The sequence below is a fragment of the Moesziomyces antarcticus genome (assembly GCF_000747765.1).
Source record: "Moesziomyces antarcticus DNA, scaffold: scaffold_v10020, strain JCM 10317, whole genome shotgun sequence".
NCBI lineage: Eukaryota > Fungi > Basidiomycota > Ustilaginomycetes > Ustilaginales > Ustilaginaceae > Moesziomyces > Moesziomyces antarcticus.
The window spans coordinates 185,899-204,293 of NW_014638990.1; the positions used below are offsets into that span (position 1 = coordinate 185,899).

The following is an 18,395-nucleotide window of genomic DNA, read 5'->3' on the forward strand; positions in this document are numbered from 1 at the left end:
GTGTCCCCTTTTTCGCCTTCCCCCCCTCAATGCCCCCCTGGAAGCTTGGCAGCGGTTGCGCATTTCCGCACAATCTGCGCTTATGCGCCGGCACAGCCGACCGGCTCTGTGAGAAGCATTATTCACAGCGCAGCCGACGGCCACCGCCACCCCTTTGCAGGCGCCAGCACGGCCTTGCACCGATGAGTGCTTGGATCGCTCCTTCTGAGACGCGATCGCTGGGTCCCAGATCCAGCCGGCCCCTTGCGAGTCTCGATTCTCTCAAAGTCGAGTGTCAGCCCCGCTCGACCCGCTGAAACACGGCTTCCTCAGACCGCAAGCGGTGGCAGGCGCGACAGTGTGCTTCATCGGGCGGCGCAGCGCGTCTCAGAGCAAAAGACGGCTTTTGCCGAGCCACAAAGGGAGGGCGCAGCGGTCGGTGCTCGAATCTGCCAGAAAGGCAAGAAGGCAGAATGCCCGAGGCAAAGGAGACGCGACAGTCGACCGGCGCGACGCCCAACTTTCGACTCCGCCACCGCTTTGGTGCTAGCCGCCACCCGTCGAAAATCATATCTATGTTAGATCCTCGTCGGCAGCGCCATCTCATGCGTCGCCATTAGCACACGCTCAAAAGCAAGCTGGGCAGAACCTTGAATCGATGCAACTGACAACATTCGTCTACATTCTTGGCATCACATGAGGAAGAAGAGGATGGGTATCGTGAAAGGCTCGCGTCTACCAGGCAACGTACGCGAGGAAAGACCGGGGGAAGTGGCGCACAGCCAGCTTCCTCAGCTCCTCGAGCACCAGCATGCCCACACCGAAAGCGACGGGGAGGAAGTAGTGCTCGACCTCGACGCCGCGCGTGAGGAAGACGCGCTGGAGCGCCGGGATGTAGCTGAGGAACACGGCGATGAGCAGCGAGAGAGCCATGGCGGGCAGGAGGTACAGGTTCTGGGTGCTCTTCTTGCCGATGGGAGGCTGCTGGACGATGCTACGGCTCTGGGTGCGCCAGCCGAGCAGGTTGAACCACTGCTGAATGACGAGGTTGAAAAAGTACACCGCATTGGCGCGGTAGAGCACCTCGTTGAACAGCGTCGGGTTCGAGGTCTGCACCTTGCCGGCGCCATAGGTGAGCCACATGTCGGAGAAGGCGACGCCGTTGCGCTGCATGTACCAGAACGCCATGGCGCAGCTGATCACGGTGAGCGGCATGCCCACAAACAGATAGGCGTGTGCCAGCAGCCTCCAATCCGCCAGACGGTCCTTCTTGATGTCGCGGGGCTTGCGCTGGAGCAGGTTCGCTTCGGGCTGCTCATGCACCAGGCTGAGCGACGAGATGGCATCGGTACCCACGCACACAAAGATCATCTGCAGATTGCTCAGGATCTGCGGCAGCCCAAAGAAGAAAGACAGCAGCACCGCCCACAGCTCGGCGATCGAGCCTGCGGGAAGCAGGTAGCCGATGGTCTTTTTGAGGTTGACAAAGACCAGCCTGCCGTAGAGCAGCGCATCGACGATCGACGAGAAGCTGTCGAGCAGCACCATATCGGCCGCCTCCATGGCGACGGCCGAACCACCGCCCATGGCAATGCCAATGTCGGCCTGCTTGAGGCTGGGTGCGTCGTTGACGCCGTCGCCCGTCATGCCGACGCACTCGCCGCGCGCCTGGAACTCCTTGACGATGCGCAGCTTCTGCTCGGGCGTGGTGCGCGAAAAGACGATCTCGTCATACCGGCAAATCTGCTCCCAGTCCGACTCTTCCATGCGCATCAGATCGGGGCCGGAGAGCGAGAGCGCGTTTTGTGGACGATCGGCATTGTCCGCCTGCGTGTTGTACACGGGCAGCTCCACCGAGTGCAGATCGTCGAAGCGCTTTACTTTCTCGGCGGTCACAATGCCGCACTGGCGCGCAATCGCCTCGGCGGTGAGCTGAAAGTCGCCCGTCACCATGAAGAAGCGGATGCCCGCGCCGCGACACGTGGCGACCACCGAGGGGATCTCGGGTCGCGGCGGGTCGACGATTCCGACCAGACCCACCACGGTGAGCTGGGTGTTGGCGGCCATCACGGCATCCTCGAGCGGGATCGAGGCTTCGAGCTCGCCGGCACGGATGATCTTGCGAGCGAGCAGCAGACATCGCTGTCCGCGCGACGACCACGTGGACTGCATGGCAACAATCGAGTCGCGAACCTCGTCGGTCATCGGCACCACCTGGCCGGCAGCGTCCATGGCGAAAACAGCACGTTTGAGCAGCACATCGGGGCCACCCTTGGCGAGCAGGATCTTGTCGTTCTCGGCATCGAACGCGGCAGCCTCGCCGGTCGACATGACGGAGCCCACCAGCTTGCGAGCCTCAACTGCGTCGGCGGTAGCCTCGGCACGCAGGCCGACGAGCTGGAGCATAAACTTGTTCTTGGAGTTGAAGCTGAGCTTGTACTCTGTATCCCACGGCCTGTTGGTGTCGGCGACGGGCTTGATGAGTTCAGCCATCTTGAGCACGGCCGAGTCGGTGGCGTCTCCGTACACCTTCCTCTCGTCGACGGGGAGCGACATGGTGGCTGCGTCGAACACAGCTGCGTTGCATACGGCGCCTACGAATTGGAGCTGCTGGAAGGCGTGTCCGACAGGAGCGCCGGTGTTGACGTGATCGCGTGCATCGGCGGGGGTGCTTTCGAAGCCGAGCACGCCGACCGAGGTGGCAGTCATGCGGTTCGAAGTGAGCGTGCCCGTCTTGTCGGAGCAGAGGACGGATACGGAACCGAGCGTCTCGCACGTAGACAGCTGCTTACACAGGATCTTGGCGTTGGACATCTTCTTGGCGATGACGGTGAGCGAGAGCGTGACAGCAACGGGCAGACCCTCGGGGATGAATGCGACCAGGATGGAGACGACGTTGACGAGGAGTGCCGAGACGGACATGAACTCGGGATGCTTGGGGCGCAGGTAGGCTGCCCAGATGATGACGCAGATGACGGCGAGCGCCATGGCGATGGCAGCGATGGTGGTGACGAAGAATCGTACCTCGCGCTCGAGCGTCGTGAGACCCGCCTTGGGTCGGTTGGTCATGGCAGCGATTCTGCCAAAGACGGTGTTGTCGCCCGTGGCCACAACAACACCGATGGCCGAACCGGAAACACAGCTAGTACCGGCAAGCGCAATGTTGCGCGTCTCGAGGTAGTTGTCATCGGACATGTCGACCGTACCTGCAATCGCCTCGGCCTCGCCGGTCACTACGCTGCGGTCGAACTTTGCCTCGGAGCAGGCGATCAACCTAAGATCGGCGGCGATCTTGTTTCCGAGCGACACTACGACGATATCGCCCTGGACAAGGTCGTGTGCCTCGATGCTGGCATGTGCGCCGTTGCGGATGGCGGTGACTGCGTCGGGGAGCATGCCTACGATGGAATCCATGATGCGGCTCGTGCTGAAATCCTGCCACGCGTTGAAGACGGCCTGGATGACGACGACGACGAGCAGCACCACTGCAAGTGCAAGGTTGGACGTCTGCGGGTTGGGTTCGCCGAGAGGCTTCCAGGCGACGAAGGCAAGGATGGAGCAGACGATGAGCAGCGAACCGAATCCGCCAAAGATGTAGCCTGCGATCTTGCGGAGCAGCCTACGCGGGGGTTTGGACATGACGTTCTTGCCGTACTGCTTGAGCCTTCTCTCTACCTGGTCTGGGTCGAGACCGGATTGTGCCGAGGTGGCGGTGCGCGAGAGCACCTCGTCGACGCTGAGCTTGTGCCAGTCGAGATCGGCGAGCTCCTTGACGGCCTTTCGGTCGCTCTTGTGCGTAGGGTCGGCGAGACCGCCGTGGGAGAGCTGGATGGAGAGCGTGCGGAACTCGACGGGCACTTTGGCGGTGGGGTCGATGCGTGAGGGTGCGCGCAGCGAGGCGGCGATCGAGTGCGTGCGCTCCAGACGCCGTTGGGTGGTGGCGGACTCGTCAAAGCGCGTACTGCGCGACGTGGCGAACTTGGCCATGCGCGGCGCAGGAGCAGGTTCCACCTCGCCCTTCTCTGCGGACGACGCCGAGCTGGACGATCGCGATAGCATGCCCATGTTTGTCAAGCGCTAAAGGGGAAACAAGGGGAAACGGTGAAGGAGCGAGACTGGAAGAAAGACAGGGCGAGGGAGGCGAGCTTTAAGTAGCATCCGCTCCAGGTGCAGAGGTCAACACTTGCTCATGACAGCTGCAAGCGGCTGTTGCCCAGGGTGGGGGCACGTTGAAAGCCGGACACCTTCATGTTGTGCGCAGGCGCTGCGAGGGATTAGGGCTAACACCTGTGCACTGAGGGGTTAGGGCTAACAGCGTGCTGCGCAGACTGGCGTGGCTTAGGAACGCGCCGCACAAATCGCTCTGCTGTGCCAGTGGCAAAGTGGCGGCGAAGAGCATGACTCTGTGGGCGAGGGGCGAATGCGCATGAAGCGGACTCTGCGCTTGGCGAGGGTTAGGGTTGTCGGCTTCCATGCATCTCTCCCAGCTGTCAAATAAAGGCAAACCCGACGCTGGGCTCTTTCGCCTCGCAGCTCGGACCGCCGGCGCGCGGGTCTGACCCTCAACCCACTCTTCACTGCGCCTTGGGCGATTCACCCTTTTGCCCTCGCTTTAGCTCCTTGCGCCGAACCCAACCTTGCGGTGCGCTGCGCTGCGCATGCGAACGAGCCCACATCGAGCCCCGATGCCCACTCTCACCCAGTCAGAATCGCTGCCGAGCCATGACCGCTTCACTTGCCTAGTCCTGAATCCCTTTGTTTGGATGGATGGCTCCCTCAAACACATTGTGTCAGTTGCCGTCATAATTTGTACAGCGAGCAAAACAATTATCTGCGGCCATAGAACCTTGAAAGCACCGCATCCCGTCCGATCTGCGAAGTTAAGCAAGGTATCGCCTAGTCAGTACTGCGGTGGGGGACCACGCGGGAATCCTAGGTGCTGCAGTTTTTTTTTTGGGTTTTTTTTTTGGCATTTTTTGCTGCCTTTTTTCGCTTGATTTTTCGGCGCCAATTCACTCGTCGACTTGGCGTTGGATCTGCGGGCTGGGTTGTCCTGCCCCCGATCCGGCTTGACGAGATTCGGTTCAGGGTCCAGGCTGAGCCTCCGTCTTCTTGGTGGCTCCAGGCCATGCACGGTTCTTCCTGACGCTGCGCATCCCATCATCCCCACCAGCTTTGTCTCAGCTTAAGCGAAGATGCCGCCCACACCATTCGCACCGAGCCACGCGACGCCGTTCAAGTCGACGCTGTCGTCCTCGCAGCAGCCGCACACCAACCACTCGCCACTGCCGCCGCAGGCCGCACGAACCATCTCGGTGGCCGACATCGATGCTACGCACTGGCGGTACCACGCGGAAGGCGGCAAGAATCTGCTGCTCTCCTACGATCCCCCTGCGGGCATTGAGGCGCCGCCATTCGTGACGGCACAGGGAGCGTATGCGCTGCGCATTCCCAAGTCGCTGCCGCCCGGCTCGGAGGAGGTGCAAGACGACGTCGACGAGGCAGAGCGCTTTACGCAGCACGTCATCCAGCCGCTCCTCGGCGACTCGGAGGTGCTTCCACACTGCATCCGCATTCCCATCGGCACAGACCGCGATCGCACCGTCATCGATACGCTCGCAGCGGCTATTGAGATCCACCGCCCTGCTGCACGCCGTTCGGACCCGGCTCGCATTCGCGCCGAATCGCTACGCTGCATCTACGCCGTGCAGGACATCACTGCGCGGTCTACTTCTGCGAGCGGAGGCGATGTGCTGTGCGTAGAGATCAAGCCCAAGTGGGGATTTCTGCCACGCATCGACGCCATCCCATCGACGTCGGATAATGTCGACATCAAGACGCGCTACTCCCGCTTTCGCATGCACGCCGTCGCACGCAATCCCGCACTCACCCGCGAACAATTCGATGCGCTGTACGACCCGCTCGATCTGTACAGTGACGATCCCGAACGCGTGCGTAGGGCGCTCGATGCGCTCTGGACCGACTGGATCGCAACGCGTGGCAAGACCAACAATCTGCGCGTCTTCTGCAACGGCGCACTGGTGCGGCCAGACGACGCGCGCGCGCTTGCCGATGCTGCTGCGACCCTCGGCGCGTCTGCCGGCGAAGGAGTGGAGATGCTGCGGAACAATGTATGGACGCACTTGGTGGTGCAGGTTCAGCGCGAGCTCTTGCGGCGCTCGTTGGTGCACGATGGCACGCAAGTATCTGTGCTGCATCGGCTGAAGCGGCTGCAAGCCGCGCTGGATCCGTGGGACGTTGAAGGTCTCGCACACGCCTGGACCCAGCATACCGGCTCACACGTCCTCGGCCAGCTCCCCAACGATAGTGCCGCTGCCGAAAATATCACGCCAGCGGCCGCAGAGCTTCTTCCGCTTGTGCAGCCTTTGCTCGATGGCGCGCAAGCATCAAATGTACAGCAGGCAGTGCAGGCTTTTCTCGTCTCGGCCAGCTTCAAGGACTGCTCGTTGCTGCTGCGCTTCCCACGCGCGGCTGAGGCGTCCACATGGATGGTCGACTTGGACCGCAAACCCGCCACCAAGCTCGCAAAGATGCAGCAGACCGATGCCGAAGTATGCGCTGCCTTTCGAGGCTGGCTTTCTGCGCAGTCATCCGCACCCAAACCATCGATCAGCTAGCTTTTCCGCGAACAGAGAATGACATTGAGTGGGGTTTAGATGGATCGAGCATCGGGACGTGATTGTTGGAGGTACGCCTGCTTGTCCTTTTCGAACGCTTCCTCAGATGTACTGCACCATCGATCGGTCAGCTTTGTGAATCATCGTTTGTGAAGGAAGGATGGACTTACTAGACAAGAAGGCATTTGCTGAGGTCGTTGCGCAGGTCACGGCACGCCCAGAGCATCGAGATGGTTCGGGTCTGGGTGCATTGTGCGAACGCCTCCATCTGCGCACGACACTCGGACAGAGCTTTGGCTTTCGCCTGCTTCCGAAGCGTATCCTCCTCCCGATTCGAGATGATCGGCTGCGGCCCACTCGGTGTCGATGCTGCGCTCATCGTGTCGTATGTGCCAATGTGCAAAGTGTGTGTGGGGGTTGAGAGTGGAAGGTAGCAGCAAGGTTGGCATTGCAAAACCTTCCCACATCCTCCACTTTTGCGTAAGGACCCCGACACAAAGCATCACCTAAGACCTAAGTAATCTAACAATCTCGCCGTTTGGCCCCGATGAATCGCTTCCGCCTTCCCAACATTGCCCCCTCAAACAATCGCCTCACCCGGCTTTCATTCGCACCCAAAGCTGTAGAGTCGAATCCCTGAGATCATTGCATTTTCAGAAAACAGGTGATGGGTTGGGGCGGTGTGATAGGGGGGGTTGGGCATCATTGTACAGAGTAGGAACGGATTGGATACCGCTCTTTTGCTCGGCATTGCGCATGGCGGCGATCAAACCTTGCACACACAACAACCGAGAAGAGAAAAAGAGGGACGAGGGCCACAAGCCCTCGAATGCTAGCGGATGGAGAGAATAGGAACGACAAAAACAAGCTTAGACCGAGGTGAGGGGAGCGGGCTCCTTGAACTCGGTGTTGCGTGCCTTGACACCGGCGTCCTCGGCGCCAGCGATGGCAGCACCGCCGTGAACCTCGAGCAGCTTGTTCAGGTCGTCCTTGGGCGCCTTGAGCACCTTGACCTTGCGCACGTAGACGTCCTTGAGCGGGAAGATGCCCTGCGTGGCCTTCTCGACCTCGCGGCCAATCACCTCGGGGATGAGCTTGGCCACAAACTCGCGCAGGTCGCACGAGTTGGCCTCGCGCTGCACAATCTCGAACATCTTCTGGCGGATGGCGCGGATGTGCGACGACTTGGCGTACGTGTTCTTCTTGACCTGGTTGGCACGCTTCTTGGTGAAGGCAATCACGAACACGCGCAGCAGGTAGCCGTCGGTGGTCTTGACGTCCTGGTGCGCCTCGATGAGCGACTGCCACTTGCGCACGAGCGAGCGCAGCTTGTCCGAGGTGAAGTCCATGCCGTAGAAGTTGGTGAGGCAGGTGCGGCCCTGGATGCCGTCGACCTTCAGCTTGAACTTGCGGTACGCCTGCTCGTCGTCCTTGTTGAGGTCGGCGAGCGAGGCCTCCACAATGCGGCCCTTGAGCGAGTCATCGGCGTTCTTGAGACCCTGCGAGCGGTTGACAAACGTCTTGCCAACGTTGCGGTTCTCGAAGAAGGTCGGGGCCTTGATGTCGTACCAGTCCTTGCGGGTGAAGGGGTCAACAGCCCTCTTCTTGTTACCCTTGCCCTTGGAGAGCTTCTTGTTCTTGCCGACAGCTGTCGAAAAGCAATGACGTACGTGATTGGGGGAAAGGTCAGCATTCGGTCGTAGACAAGGTCGGGTGCGAGCGCGGTGTTGCAACACAAGAATGCATCGACGAGGCAGCACACGACAGCCGAGTATGATGGCGTGGTTGAAAGCGCCACGAGGGTGGGACTGTGGCGTTTGTGGTGGTTGGTTGGTCGACCGTTGTCGTCGGCGCGGATCGACATGGGCTGGCGGTGGGACTACATCGATGAGGCCTTTGAAAGTGAGTCGTGGCCTCCACGTGATGATGCCGGCTGCCGTGGTGGCGATGTACGTCATGGGTCTACTGATTGTGCAGAAGCTTTCGGGTGCGCTCCGTGAGGCACTTTAGGGATAATGCATGCTACAGCAAAGGCGCCCGGTCGGTGCAGCGAGGCAGGAGCGGCGAATCTTTCGAGATGGTGTAGCCGTCCAGATGGAGCCGTTCAGGCGGCGCAAGAATGGTGGAGATGAAGCGAAGCCTTGGTCGGCGACAAGCTGATCAACCTCCTCATTGTGAGATTCGGAGGTTGTTGGCTGAATGTCTAGGTAACGATGCGCATCGAGAGCGTCGCAGAAGCGTCTGTCGTGCTTGAGGGCATCCTCGATATATCGTGCTGGTCATCATGTCGATATCAAAAGCGTTTGTCGAGAGTGCTGGCAGTTGCGATACGACCTTCTGGTCGTCTGTAATGCTTCCTGCGTGGTCGGCGTGGATGTCGTATGTGTGTGTGTGCGCTGTCGTCGATGCATTGATTCTGTGTGTGTGCTGCGCAGTGTTGCTTGCGGTGATCACTTACCCATGATGAATCGATATGTCTTGAAGAAGGATGGATCGGTGAGGGAACGGACGATGTCAAGCTCGAAACTCGCCCTCAACCTCGACCCGACTGGCACTGCTTCACCTGCGACTCTGCCGCTGGCCGCTGCCACAGCTGCTGCCAGGCTGTGAGGCTGCCTTGGCTCGCTCTCTCCGTGAAGAGGCTTCCTTCGACTCGCTTCCTGATTGCGCTGCGCTGCCCTTCGCCCGACTTCAAGGCCCGTTGCAGCCGCCCGCTGGTCCCAGCCCTTCGCCTTCACCGCAAGTGTGGGCCAGCGTCGATGCACTGGCGCCGACAGACTTGGGGCAGCAGACGGCTCTCCTGCGCAGAATGTCGAAATTTTAACGTGACCATCCGATCTCGGCCGAGCTTTGGGCCATCACGTGATCAGCACTAAATTCAGGTTGGCCGGATTTTGAAATGATACGCATTCGCCCAAGCAACACCGAATTCAAGTGCTCTCCGAACTCGTCGCGGCCGCAAGAAGAAAGTCACAATTTCGGCAGCAGACTGCGATGCGTGGCCCCAAGGGTGTCTGAGGGCGAGCCACAACGAGGGCTGCGTCGGCCAGGCGAGAAAGTCGAGGAGAGTGCGACTGGCAAGCGCTTCTGGCGGGCCTGGGTCGGGACGAGTAGGGGTGAGAGCGGCGAGACTCGAGCTGCCGTTGGATTTAGGCTGCGATGGAATCTTGGGCAGCACAGCGCGATGTGACGGTTGGAGCTGGCCGAGCCTCAGTGAGAGCGGCGCCCGACGCCGTCGAGAGCTGGTCACTTCCACCTTGGTCTCTCTAGCCGTCACGATACCTTTCTCCACCAGTCATCACCCGGTGTTCCATCCTCAAGGTAAGTGGTGCATCGAAGACTCTTGTCGCACACGTCGTCATCGCAATCGCAGCTCTCGCATATCGCACGCACCAACATCCACGTCGCTCCACCACCGACCGCATCCACGAGACACGATTTTAGTGGAAGCAACCCCGCAGTACAGCAACAATAGCATTCCGGTATCTATCAATCACGCACGCACGCACGCATACGCATCGACACCATCGGATCCAGTACTGTACCTACGCCATCGCAGCCGCAATGCTGTTCGCCTCATGTCGCTGCGATCGTCCACTGCAGAAGAATCCTACAAATGGCACCAGCATGTTGTCATGACGCCATGTAGGAAAGGTGCCGCTGCAACGACACGAAACCAAAAGCACCCGCCTGGCGTCCGTACTGTTCGTGTTGGTCCAACATAGCTGCAGACGACGATACTTGACGACTCCGACAAACAAGCGCAAAGTTGCTCCACTCCAAGTCCCCTATCGCCGGGACACGGCATGGCATGTTTCTCGACTGCATGCTGCAAGAGCAGGCATATGTTGGCCGCATCCAGCGCATCTTCTCGGGCAGATCTCGATCGACACGCTCGTCCGACAACTCGGACCTACTCCAGCTAGTGCCACTTGAATCGAACATGATCATGCGACACTTGCGGCGCAGTACGACACACATCTGCTTCCTCTCTCAGCCGATCTTCGACTTTGCATGCACCGCCAGCACCGACTTGCGATGACGATGTGGCGTTACGTCTCCTCCTATACGCCCAAGGACCCAACCGACTGACTCTTGATCCACTTTTCGCATCCACCACCACGCAGACTCCGTCCTCATATAGTCACCATGGCTTCCGTCCAGCAGAAGATCTTCCGCACGGCTAACGCCCCCACCGGCCCCGCCGACGAGGTCGAGACCGTTGTCGCTCAGGCCCTCATCGACCTCGAGTCGAACGTGTCGGAGCTCAAGGCTGAGCTCCGCCCCCTCCAGATCTCGTGCGCCAAGGAGATCGAGGTGAAGGGTGGCAAGAAGGCCATCGTCATCTTCGTCCCCATGCCCCAGCTCAAGGCTTTCCACAAGATCCAGCAGCGGTAAGCATCTCTCGTCTCGACACACAGCCACATCATCTTGCAGCAGCCAGCAATGCCAAAACCAGCAGCCAACAGCTGGCAGGAAGGGGGGAAAAGAAGGTCACGAAGGGCTTGGCCCCACGACGCATTGCACAGCTTGGCATACGAGGGAGGGCAGACGTGGATCACACCCAACATTGGCAGAGGATGCAGTTGCTGCAGTTCGAAGAGATGCAAAGCAGTACAGCACGGACTACGAAGCCGTACAGGGCGGCATGCCGTGCAGGGACCAGGCATGCAAGCGATGTTTTGGCTGCTGCTGCTCTCAACGATTACAATCGACGCACATACTGACCCTTTACCTGTCGCTCCTGTTTCACAGTCTCACCCGTGAGCTCGAGAAGAAGTTCTCGGACCGCCACGTTGTGTTCGTCGGCCAGCGCCGCATCCTTGGCAAGCCCAGCCGCAAGAACCGTAACCAGCAGCCCCGCCCCCACTCGCGCACGCTCACCGCTGTGCACGAGTCGATCCTCGAGGACCTCGTTTACCCCTCGGAGATCACTGGCAAGCGCACGCGCGTCGCCACCGACGGCAGCCGTCTCGTCAAGTGCTTCCTCGACTCGAAGGACGCCACCTCGCTCGAGTACAAGCTGGACAGCTTCTCGTCGGTTTACAAGAAGCTCACCGGCCGTGACGTCAGCTTCCAGTTCTCCTCGGACAACTAAGCGACCGATCCCGCCTCTTTTTCGACTTCAGTCTTCATGGTCACCGTAGACATGTAGCATCATCCTTTCCGCACCACCAAAACTTGTCCCGGAGCGCGCTGTGCTACTGTGCGAGTAAAGACGCTTCCGTGGTTCTCCTCATGCCATGATGCAGCTGCAGTTGGCGAGCTGTGCTGTGTTTGGCAAAAGTGCGCTCTTGCGCTCTTTCATCTCTCTTTCTCATTCAAGCGTCTTCCTCTAGTGGAAACGTTGTGTAATTGTTCCCTCCCCCCCTACCATCATCATCATCATCATCGCTCTACGCACATGCACACGCCCCCAAAAAATCTCAACTCTTGCTTCTCCAGAACCACGAACGGCGTTGCGGTGTTGCACCACTAGCCTGAGGCATGACTAACTTAGCCTAAGAGGAGGTGGCCGCCGAGCCAAGCCGAGCCGAAAGAGGATGTGCGGCGAAGAGCTGTCAAAAAGCCATTCAATGATTTTCCAGACGCCTAAAAAAAGCCGAGGCGAAAAGGCACAACTGCGAGGCGCTCCACTGTGAAATCACAGGCGGCCCACGCGCGAAATGAGGAATGAAGCGACGGGCTGCTGTCAGCCGCGCAATCACCAACTCACTCTGAAATCAATAATGCGAGCGAGGATTAGCAGCAGGAACAGCATCGGCTTCGATGCCGGCAAGCCCCACCTCCTTCTGCCTCTGCAACATCACATTCCCGTCATCCAACGGCCGTGGCTGAGCCGCCTTTGTTTGGCACATCCGCTGCCGCTGCTGCTGCCGCTCTAGCGAAAGGGGGCCGAGCTCGAGCTGAGTCCGAAATCCTCGAAAAAGCGCTTCAGCAACAGCATCCCACCCGCCCATCCTCGACCCCCGCCTTCATCGACCCATCTCATCTCACCTCGCCTCACCTCACCTCTTCTTGGCATCCGCTCTCGCATCCGCATCCGCTCTCGCATCCGCATCCGCTCTCGCATCAGCACCAACAGCGGCGACCCATACCGCACAACCGCAACACAATGCTTTGATACCCGCTCGACAGACCCATTCCTGCAGCTCTAGCTCCCGCAAGGCCTCGCTCAAACACACTTGGCCGGCGCTCGGACCGCTCCCAATTGCGGTTACCGCTCCACTCGCACCCCGCACTCATCCGAATCGATCCGCACCTCATCCATGTCGTCGTCTGGACTACCAGGCGGCAGGGAGACCGCTGCATCGTCCTCAAACCCCCCTCTTGATCACGACTCCAGCATCCGTCGACTCGAGGCAGCATCGCCGGCCAGCCCACCCCCTCGCCCGCCCCGTGCAAGCTTGGATCGCTCGCGCCTGCAGCTCATGCATGCATCATCTCCACTATCTGCACAGGCCGCCATCTTGGAAGAAGATCCCGTTCCGGTGGCATCCCCCACTGTGCATGCAGCCACCTCCTCATCCGCGGTTCCACCAACGCCGTCCTTTGACGCGCACCTTCCCGCGCATCCATCCTCGGGCATCGCCCACATCGCCCTTTCACGCTCCCAGCCCCTGCAACAGCGTGCAAGCAATCAGGATATGCGCTCTCACCGCGCCTCGCCCGATGAACCCTCCCACACCATCAACCGCCTCCCCTCCTTCTCATCCTCCTCCYACTCGTCGTCGTCGTCGTCCTCCGCCGCCGCCGCAGCGCTCCAGCCAGCTCACTCCTCCGAGTCTACAACGGCCACAACATCTCCGCAACCCTACACGGATGAACATCAACAAAATGCATCTCGATCATCGCCTTCCTTCCGCGCAGCACCAACGCGCATCCCGTCTATAAACGATCGAGCGCCTGCCTACGCGCGTGCCAACATCCCCGCCTCTGCATCCTTCTCAAGCTCATCTGGCTCAAAGCAACACTACTCGTCTTCTCCTTCCTCCTCCGCCATCCCAGACCCGCGCGGCTCTCCTCGCTCCACTTCGACTCCGTTCGCGCGTCCAGCCGTTTCATCGTCCGTCCCTGCCGCACTCTCATCCCAGCTCGGGGCACCACCATCAACATCCCCGCATTCCACCTCTCGCGCCTCTCCAGATATGCACTACACACGTTCCGTCCTCGACTCGAGCCCACACAGCTCGCCCTTCTCGGCACGTCGCGACGCCAGCTTCACGCGCCTTCGCTCCGGCTCTGGCTCCATCAGAGGCAGCCCCCGCTCGCCCGTCACTGGCGATGCCGAAGTCTCTCTCAGCGTGCACGTCTGGTGGCCATCCACTGCAAAGAGTGCCTCCTCCACCCTCGCCAGGGCCCCGCTCTTCCGCGATGCCGCCACCGTCAAGCAGAAGCTCTCCATGCGAGCCACCTCCAACCAGTCCCGCGCAGCCGAGATCGGCCACGATGCCGTCTTTGAGCGCGCTTCCTTCGGCTTCCGCCACGGCGGCTCATCCTGGCTGCGCGAAAAGCCAAGCAAGAGTCGTCTCAACTCGCCCTCGTCCTCCGTCGGCCCTCTAGGCCAGTTCAAGCGGGCCACGCTCTTGTTCCGCGACAACGGCGGCCTCTCCATCTTTGGCGAAGGCAACGCCCTCACTCACACGCTCAACTGCGCCGCCCTCTCCCACGCCGACGTCCGCGCCGTCGACGACTCGCTCTTTGGGAGGCCGCACGTCCTCGCCGTCCGTCCGCGCCAGTCACGCGCTCGCACCGAGGTCTCCATCACCACACGCAGACACGAAGCCGCATCGCCCAACGAGCGCACGCATCGCCCCGAGCCCATCTTCATCGAGTTCAAGTCCGAAGAGCAGCTCCAATACGTGCGTACCCTCCTCCACATCTTCGCCAGACCCGACATCTACGGTTCGCCCGCCACGCTCGACACCGGCGGCACGCATCGCTTCTTCCGTCAGCTCGACATCACCATCTCGGACGCCAAAAGCATCATGCCGCGATGGCCCATCGAGGACACCACCACCGATGTTCTGCCTGCCTCTCCCATCCGCTCGGCCAATCATCCGCTCATACACAGCAGCCAGCCCGCTTCCCCCACCGTCTCCAGTGCAGGGGGCGCTCCCAGCATCGCCAGCGGCGAGCTTCCAAGGTCGCTCTCGCATCAGCTCGCCTCGCTCCGCTCCGACGACAACGAAGATTCGCAATCGCCTGGCTCGGAGCCGCTCACCGAAGACGGTCTCTCCGGATCCTCCCGCGCAGGTTCACAGCCTGGATCGCGTCCAGGCTCCCGCCCCGGCTCTCGGCCCAGCTCACGTCTGCGTCACAATGCCAAGCCCTCGGTCAGCAGCATTCGCCACCATCCAGATCTCGTCGACGACAGCAATGCTGCCAGCGGATCCAGTCGACCGGCTTCGCGCACGGCCTCGCATTACGACGCCCATTCCATCGCCGAAGACGATGCAAGCTCCATCGGCGATCACCACACCGGCCCCCTTAGCGGTCACGCCGGCGCCAGTCGCTTCGCCTCTACCCACACCTCCACCAGCGAGGCCGCACCGAGCATCCATGCCGGCCTCAGCCACAGCTCGAGCTTCTCCACCACCTCTCGCGCCTCGGCACAGCGACGCGACGACAAGGATCGCTTCGAAAAGGCTCGCTTCGACCGCTACTGCCGCATCCGTCTCGATGGCGAGCTGGTCGCACGCACCAGCCTTTCTCAATCTGCCATCAACACGTTTGCCATCGACAAGTTTCATCTGAAAGACGTTGGCGATGCACGGTCGCTGCTCATCGAGGTGCTGCACCCCACGCAAAAGACCACCAGCTCGCTCTCGAGCTCGGCTGCCAACGTCGGAGGCAAGTACATCCTGCTGGGTCTGGTCGAGATCCCCATCGAGACGCTGCGCAGGAACGAAGAGGTCGAGGGCCGCTTCCCCATCTGGTCCATCTCCACCTTCCCATCGCACCACGGTGCCGACGACGCCGATGACGGAAGGATTCCGACCACCTTCCATCGCGGCATCGTCGGCGAGATCTCGCTCTCGATCCGGCTGCACGAGGGAGCCGTGATGCCGCTGAGCATGTACGAGGAGGTGTATGCCAGGATTCACGCTCCGGATGCGGCCGACATGATCAGCGAGCTCGCCAGCACCATGCGCGAAGATGCCATCATCTCGCATCTCATCCGCATCTACGCCGCTTCGGGCACCATCTCCGAGCGCATCTCGGCTCTGATTGAGGCAGAGAGTGCCAGCTGGGGCGAGAAGATGGAACCGGAACTGCTCTTCCGCGCCAACACGCTCTTGTCGCGCTCCGTCGACCACTTTCAGCGGCTTCGAGCGCTTTCTTGGCTTGAAGAATGCCTGGGCCCGACCGTACGCAAGATCTGCCACGATCCTCTCGCGCCGGCTCGATCGGAATCGTCCGCTTCAGTCGGCAGCGCGGGAAGCGAGGAGCCACACTTCGACTTTAGCACCTCGATCCGCTCACCGCCGTCGCTGCCCGCCAACGCCATCGACACCATTCCGGACGGACCGATGACGACCAACTCGCTGCGCAAGCTCAGCGAGACCATGTGGCAGAACATCTATCGGCAGCGTCACAGCTGCCCTCCTGATCTGCGCATGGTGCTGTACCAGATCCGCTGCAAGGTCAACGAGCGCTACCGCAGCTCCAAGTCGACGCGGCCGGGCATCCAGGGCGTGGGTGCGTTTGTGTTCCTGCGCCTCTTCTGTGCGGCGCTCAACGCTCCACAGCTCTACGGGCTCACACCGTCGCAACCGGACCGAAGTGCGCAGCGCAAGCTGTTGCTGCTGAGCAAAGTGCTGCTGGCGCTCGCCAGCAAGAAGGTCGCGTTTGACAAGGACAAGGACTGGGAGCTGATGCCGTTGAGCGATCTGCTGCGCACCTACTCGTCGGCGTACGACGACTACATCAGCGTGGTCTCCACCGAGCCACCCACTGCACCGCCAGTGCAGCTGCTGGGAACCAGGATCGACGACGACGCCGAGATCCAGGCGGCGGCATTGCGCAAGCTGAGCTCGCTCTCGCCCTTGCATCGCGAAGCGATCCCAAGGGCTCCGTATATGATCGACCAGTCTCAGGCGCTGGCTGCATTCGTGGCATTCGTCGCCGATGCGGCCGAGGAGCGCGAGCATGTCAAATCTCCTCTTGGCTCTGTCGACGGCGGATGGGCGGCTTCGGAAGCTGGCGATCACGATGGAAAGTCTGATGCCAAGGAAGCGACGACGATCCGCCAGAGGACACACGAGTTTGTGCAGATCTGCTGCCGCATCGAAGAGGCCGCAGGGATGTGCATTGACCAGGCTGGGTACGATCCGCGGCCGATCGCGATGGAGCGTCTGCAACGTGCTGCGCTTTCGAGCCTGTCTCGGTACGGCGGCTCGACTGCCTCGTCTTTGCTCATGTCGTCGCCCGTACGGGGAGGGCTGGATAGCTCGGCAGCATCGTTTGCGTCTTCGACCTCGAGCTTCGGCACGGTGGTTATGGGTGGCGAAGCCCACGAGACGTCGCCGAGATCCTCGCCGGCGCGGCTGAGGACCCGCCGAGCCACGGTGAGCGCGGCGCAATCGCGCTCGAGGGTAGACGACAAGCAGACCCCCGAGGTCGATGGCGGATCGCCACGAGGCGGCAGGAGGACTAGCTTTGGTCTGGCACGCTCGAGCCGAAGACCATCGCAGGCGATGTCCGAGATGGATGTCTCTGTCAGCCCACAGACTGGACCTGGACACGCGAGGAGGATGAGCGAGATGAGCGAGAGCAATGCGCCGACGCCGCGCCAACGCACGTCGATCCAAGCGCTGGCTCCGATGCCGCTGGGCGCTTTGTCACACCAGCGCGCCACGTTTGGTTCGAGTCGGAACGAAGAGGACGAGCACGGGTCGGACGACGAACTGCGCCAGGCATACCGCATGCTACGCGCCGAAGAGGCGGCGACGGCCAAAGCCGCACCGGCACGCGAGAGTGCGCTGCCTTCGGGCGCGGCTGTGGGCTCGGATGCGGGTAATGTGGGCGCAGCGATGGTGCCGGATGCCAGCTCGACATCGGCGGCATTGGGGTTGGAGCCCATGGGCGCTCTGTTGGAAGCTGACGACGGCTCGACATTCGAAGCGGTGTATCCGCAGCGCGGTTTCGCCTCGCCGACGGGCAATGGCCCGCCTTTGTCGCGAAGTGCACGTCAGTCGGTGGAGCTGTCGCGTCCGGCATCGCGAAGACTCAGCGCCAGGGCGTCGTTCACGGCGGGCGCAGGCAAGGCACCTGAGGCGGGTCTGGGCGGTCTGCCGACGCGTGCAGGCGAGTCGGACTCGTCGCGGCGACACTCGACGGACCAGCCGTCACTGCCACGCAACTACTCGCTGCCACAGCCACCGGGCGATCGTCGAATTTCGGCCAAGGACGAGCTGCGCGACAGCCCCGATGGGTTTGGGACGGTGGTGGAGGATGCGTATGCGCAGACGCGCGCTGCACTGCCACCGTCCGCATCGATGCCCGTCGTGGGAGCATCCGAAGCGAGGCGTGGCAGCGTCGGTGGGGGAGCAGATGCCGACTCGGCGCAGGCCAAGAAGAAGAAGTGGTGGAAGCCGTAAGGCTGGAAAAGAATGCAGACGCTAATATGAATAATGCTGTCGTGGTGGTCGAGCGGCGTGAGTGTGAGAGCTGTCTGAAGCCAGCAGGCGTTACTATACGCTGGCTTTTGGGTGACTTGAACGTGAACGTTTCGACGGAAGAGGCAACGTCGGGAGACTGGTCGGATCGTTACAT

At 61.1% G+C, this 18,395-nt stretch overlaps 7 protein-coding genes across 7 annotated transcripts; 3 read left to right on the forward strand and 4 right to left on the reverse strand.

The window, feature by feature from the left end:
- Nucleotides 1-714: 714 nt before the first annotated feature.
- Nucleotides 715-4,044, reverse strand: PAN0_020d5942 (H /K ATPase alpha subunit; the record flags this gene model as incomplete). The annotated part of the gene is made up of 1 exon (XM_014798636.1): nucleotides 715-4,044. One exon carries the CDS (start codon nucleotides 4,042-4,044, stop codon nucleotides 715-717), a length of 3,330 nt encoding a protein of 1,109 aa, XP_014654122.1.
- A 1,130-nt stretch (nucleotides 4,045-5,174) lies between these two features.
- Nucleotides 5,175-6,617, forward strand: PAN0_020c5943 (inositol-pentakisphosphate 2-kinase-like; the record flags this gene model as incomplete). The annotated part of the gene is made up of 1 exon (XM_014798637.1): nucleotides 5,175-6,617. The coding sequence occupies one exon, from the start codon at nucleotides 5,175-5,177 to the stop codon at nucleotides 6,615-6,617; it is 1,443 nt and encodes a 480-aa protein (XP_014654123.1).
- A 35-nt stretch (nucleotides 6,618-6,652) lies between these two features.
- Nucleotides 6,653-6,996, reverse strand: PAN0_020d5944 (uncharacterized protein; the record flags this gene model as incomplete). The annotated part of the gene is made up of 2 exons (XM_014798638.1): nucleotides 6,653-6,728; nucleotides 6,788-6,996. 2 exons carry the CDS (start codon nucleotides 6,994-6,996, stop codon nucleotides 6,653-6,655), a joined length of 285 nt encoding a protein of 94 aa, XP_014654124.1.
- A 490-nt stretch (nucleotides 6,997-7,486) lies between these two features.
- On the reverse strand, nucleotides 7,487-8,575 carry PAN0_020d5945 (40S ribosomal protein S1; the record flags this gene model as incomplete). Its single annotated transcript, XM_014798639.1, has 1 exon — nucleotides 7,487-8,575. One exon carries the CDS (start codon nucleotides 8,573-8,575, stop codon nucleotides 7,487-7,489), a length of 1,089 nt encoding a protein of 362 aa, XP_014654125.1.
- A 48-nt stretch (nucleotides 8,576-8,623) lies between these two features.
- PAN0_020d5946 (uncharacterized protein) lies at nucleotides 8,624-10,246 on the reverse strand (the record flags this gene model as incomplete). Its single annotated transcript, XM_014798640.1, has 4 exons — nucleotides 8,624-8,892; nucleotides 9,076-9,417; nucleotides 9,543-9,826; nucleotides 10,167-10,246. The coding sequence occupies 4 exons, from the start codon at nucleotides 10,244-10,246 to the stop codon at nucleotides 8,624-8,626; spliced, it is 975 nt and encodes a 324-aa protein (XP_014654126.1).
- A 520-nt stretch (nucleotides 10,247-10,766) lies between these two features.
- On the forward strand, nucleotides 10,767-11,715 carry PAN0_020c5947 (40S ribosomal protein S7; the record flags this gene model as incomplete). The annotated part of the gene is made up of 2 exons (XM_014798641.1): nucleotides 10,767-11,011; nucleotides 11,373-11,715. 2 exons carry the CDS (start codon nucleotides 10,767-10,769, stop codon nucleotides 11,713-11,715), a joined length of 588 nt encoding a protein of 195 aa, XP_014654127.1.
- Nucleotides 11,716-12,886: 1,171 nt separating this feature from the next.
- On the forward strand, nucleotides 12,887-18,220 carry PAN0_020c5948 (uncharacterized protein; the record flags this gene model as incomplete). The annotated part of the gene is made up of 1 exon (XM_014798642.1): nucleotides 12,887-18,220. One exon carries the CDS (start codon nucleotides 12,887-12,889, stop codon nucleotides 18,218-18,220), a length of 5,334 nt encoding a protein of 1,777 aa, XP_014654128.1.
- Between the last annotated feature and the right edge of the window lie 175 nt (nucleotides 18,221-18,395).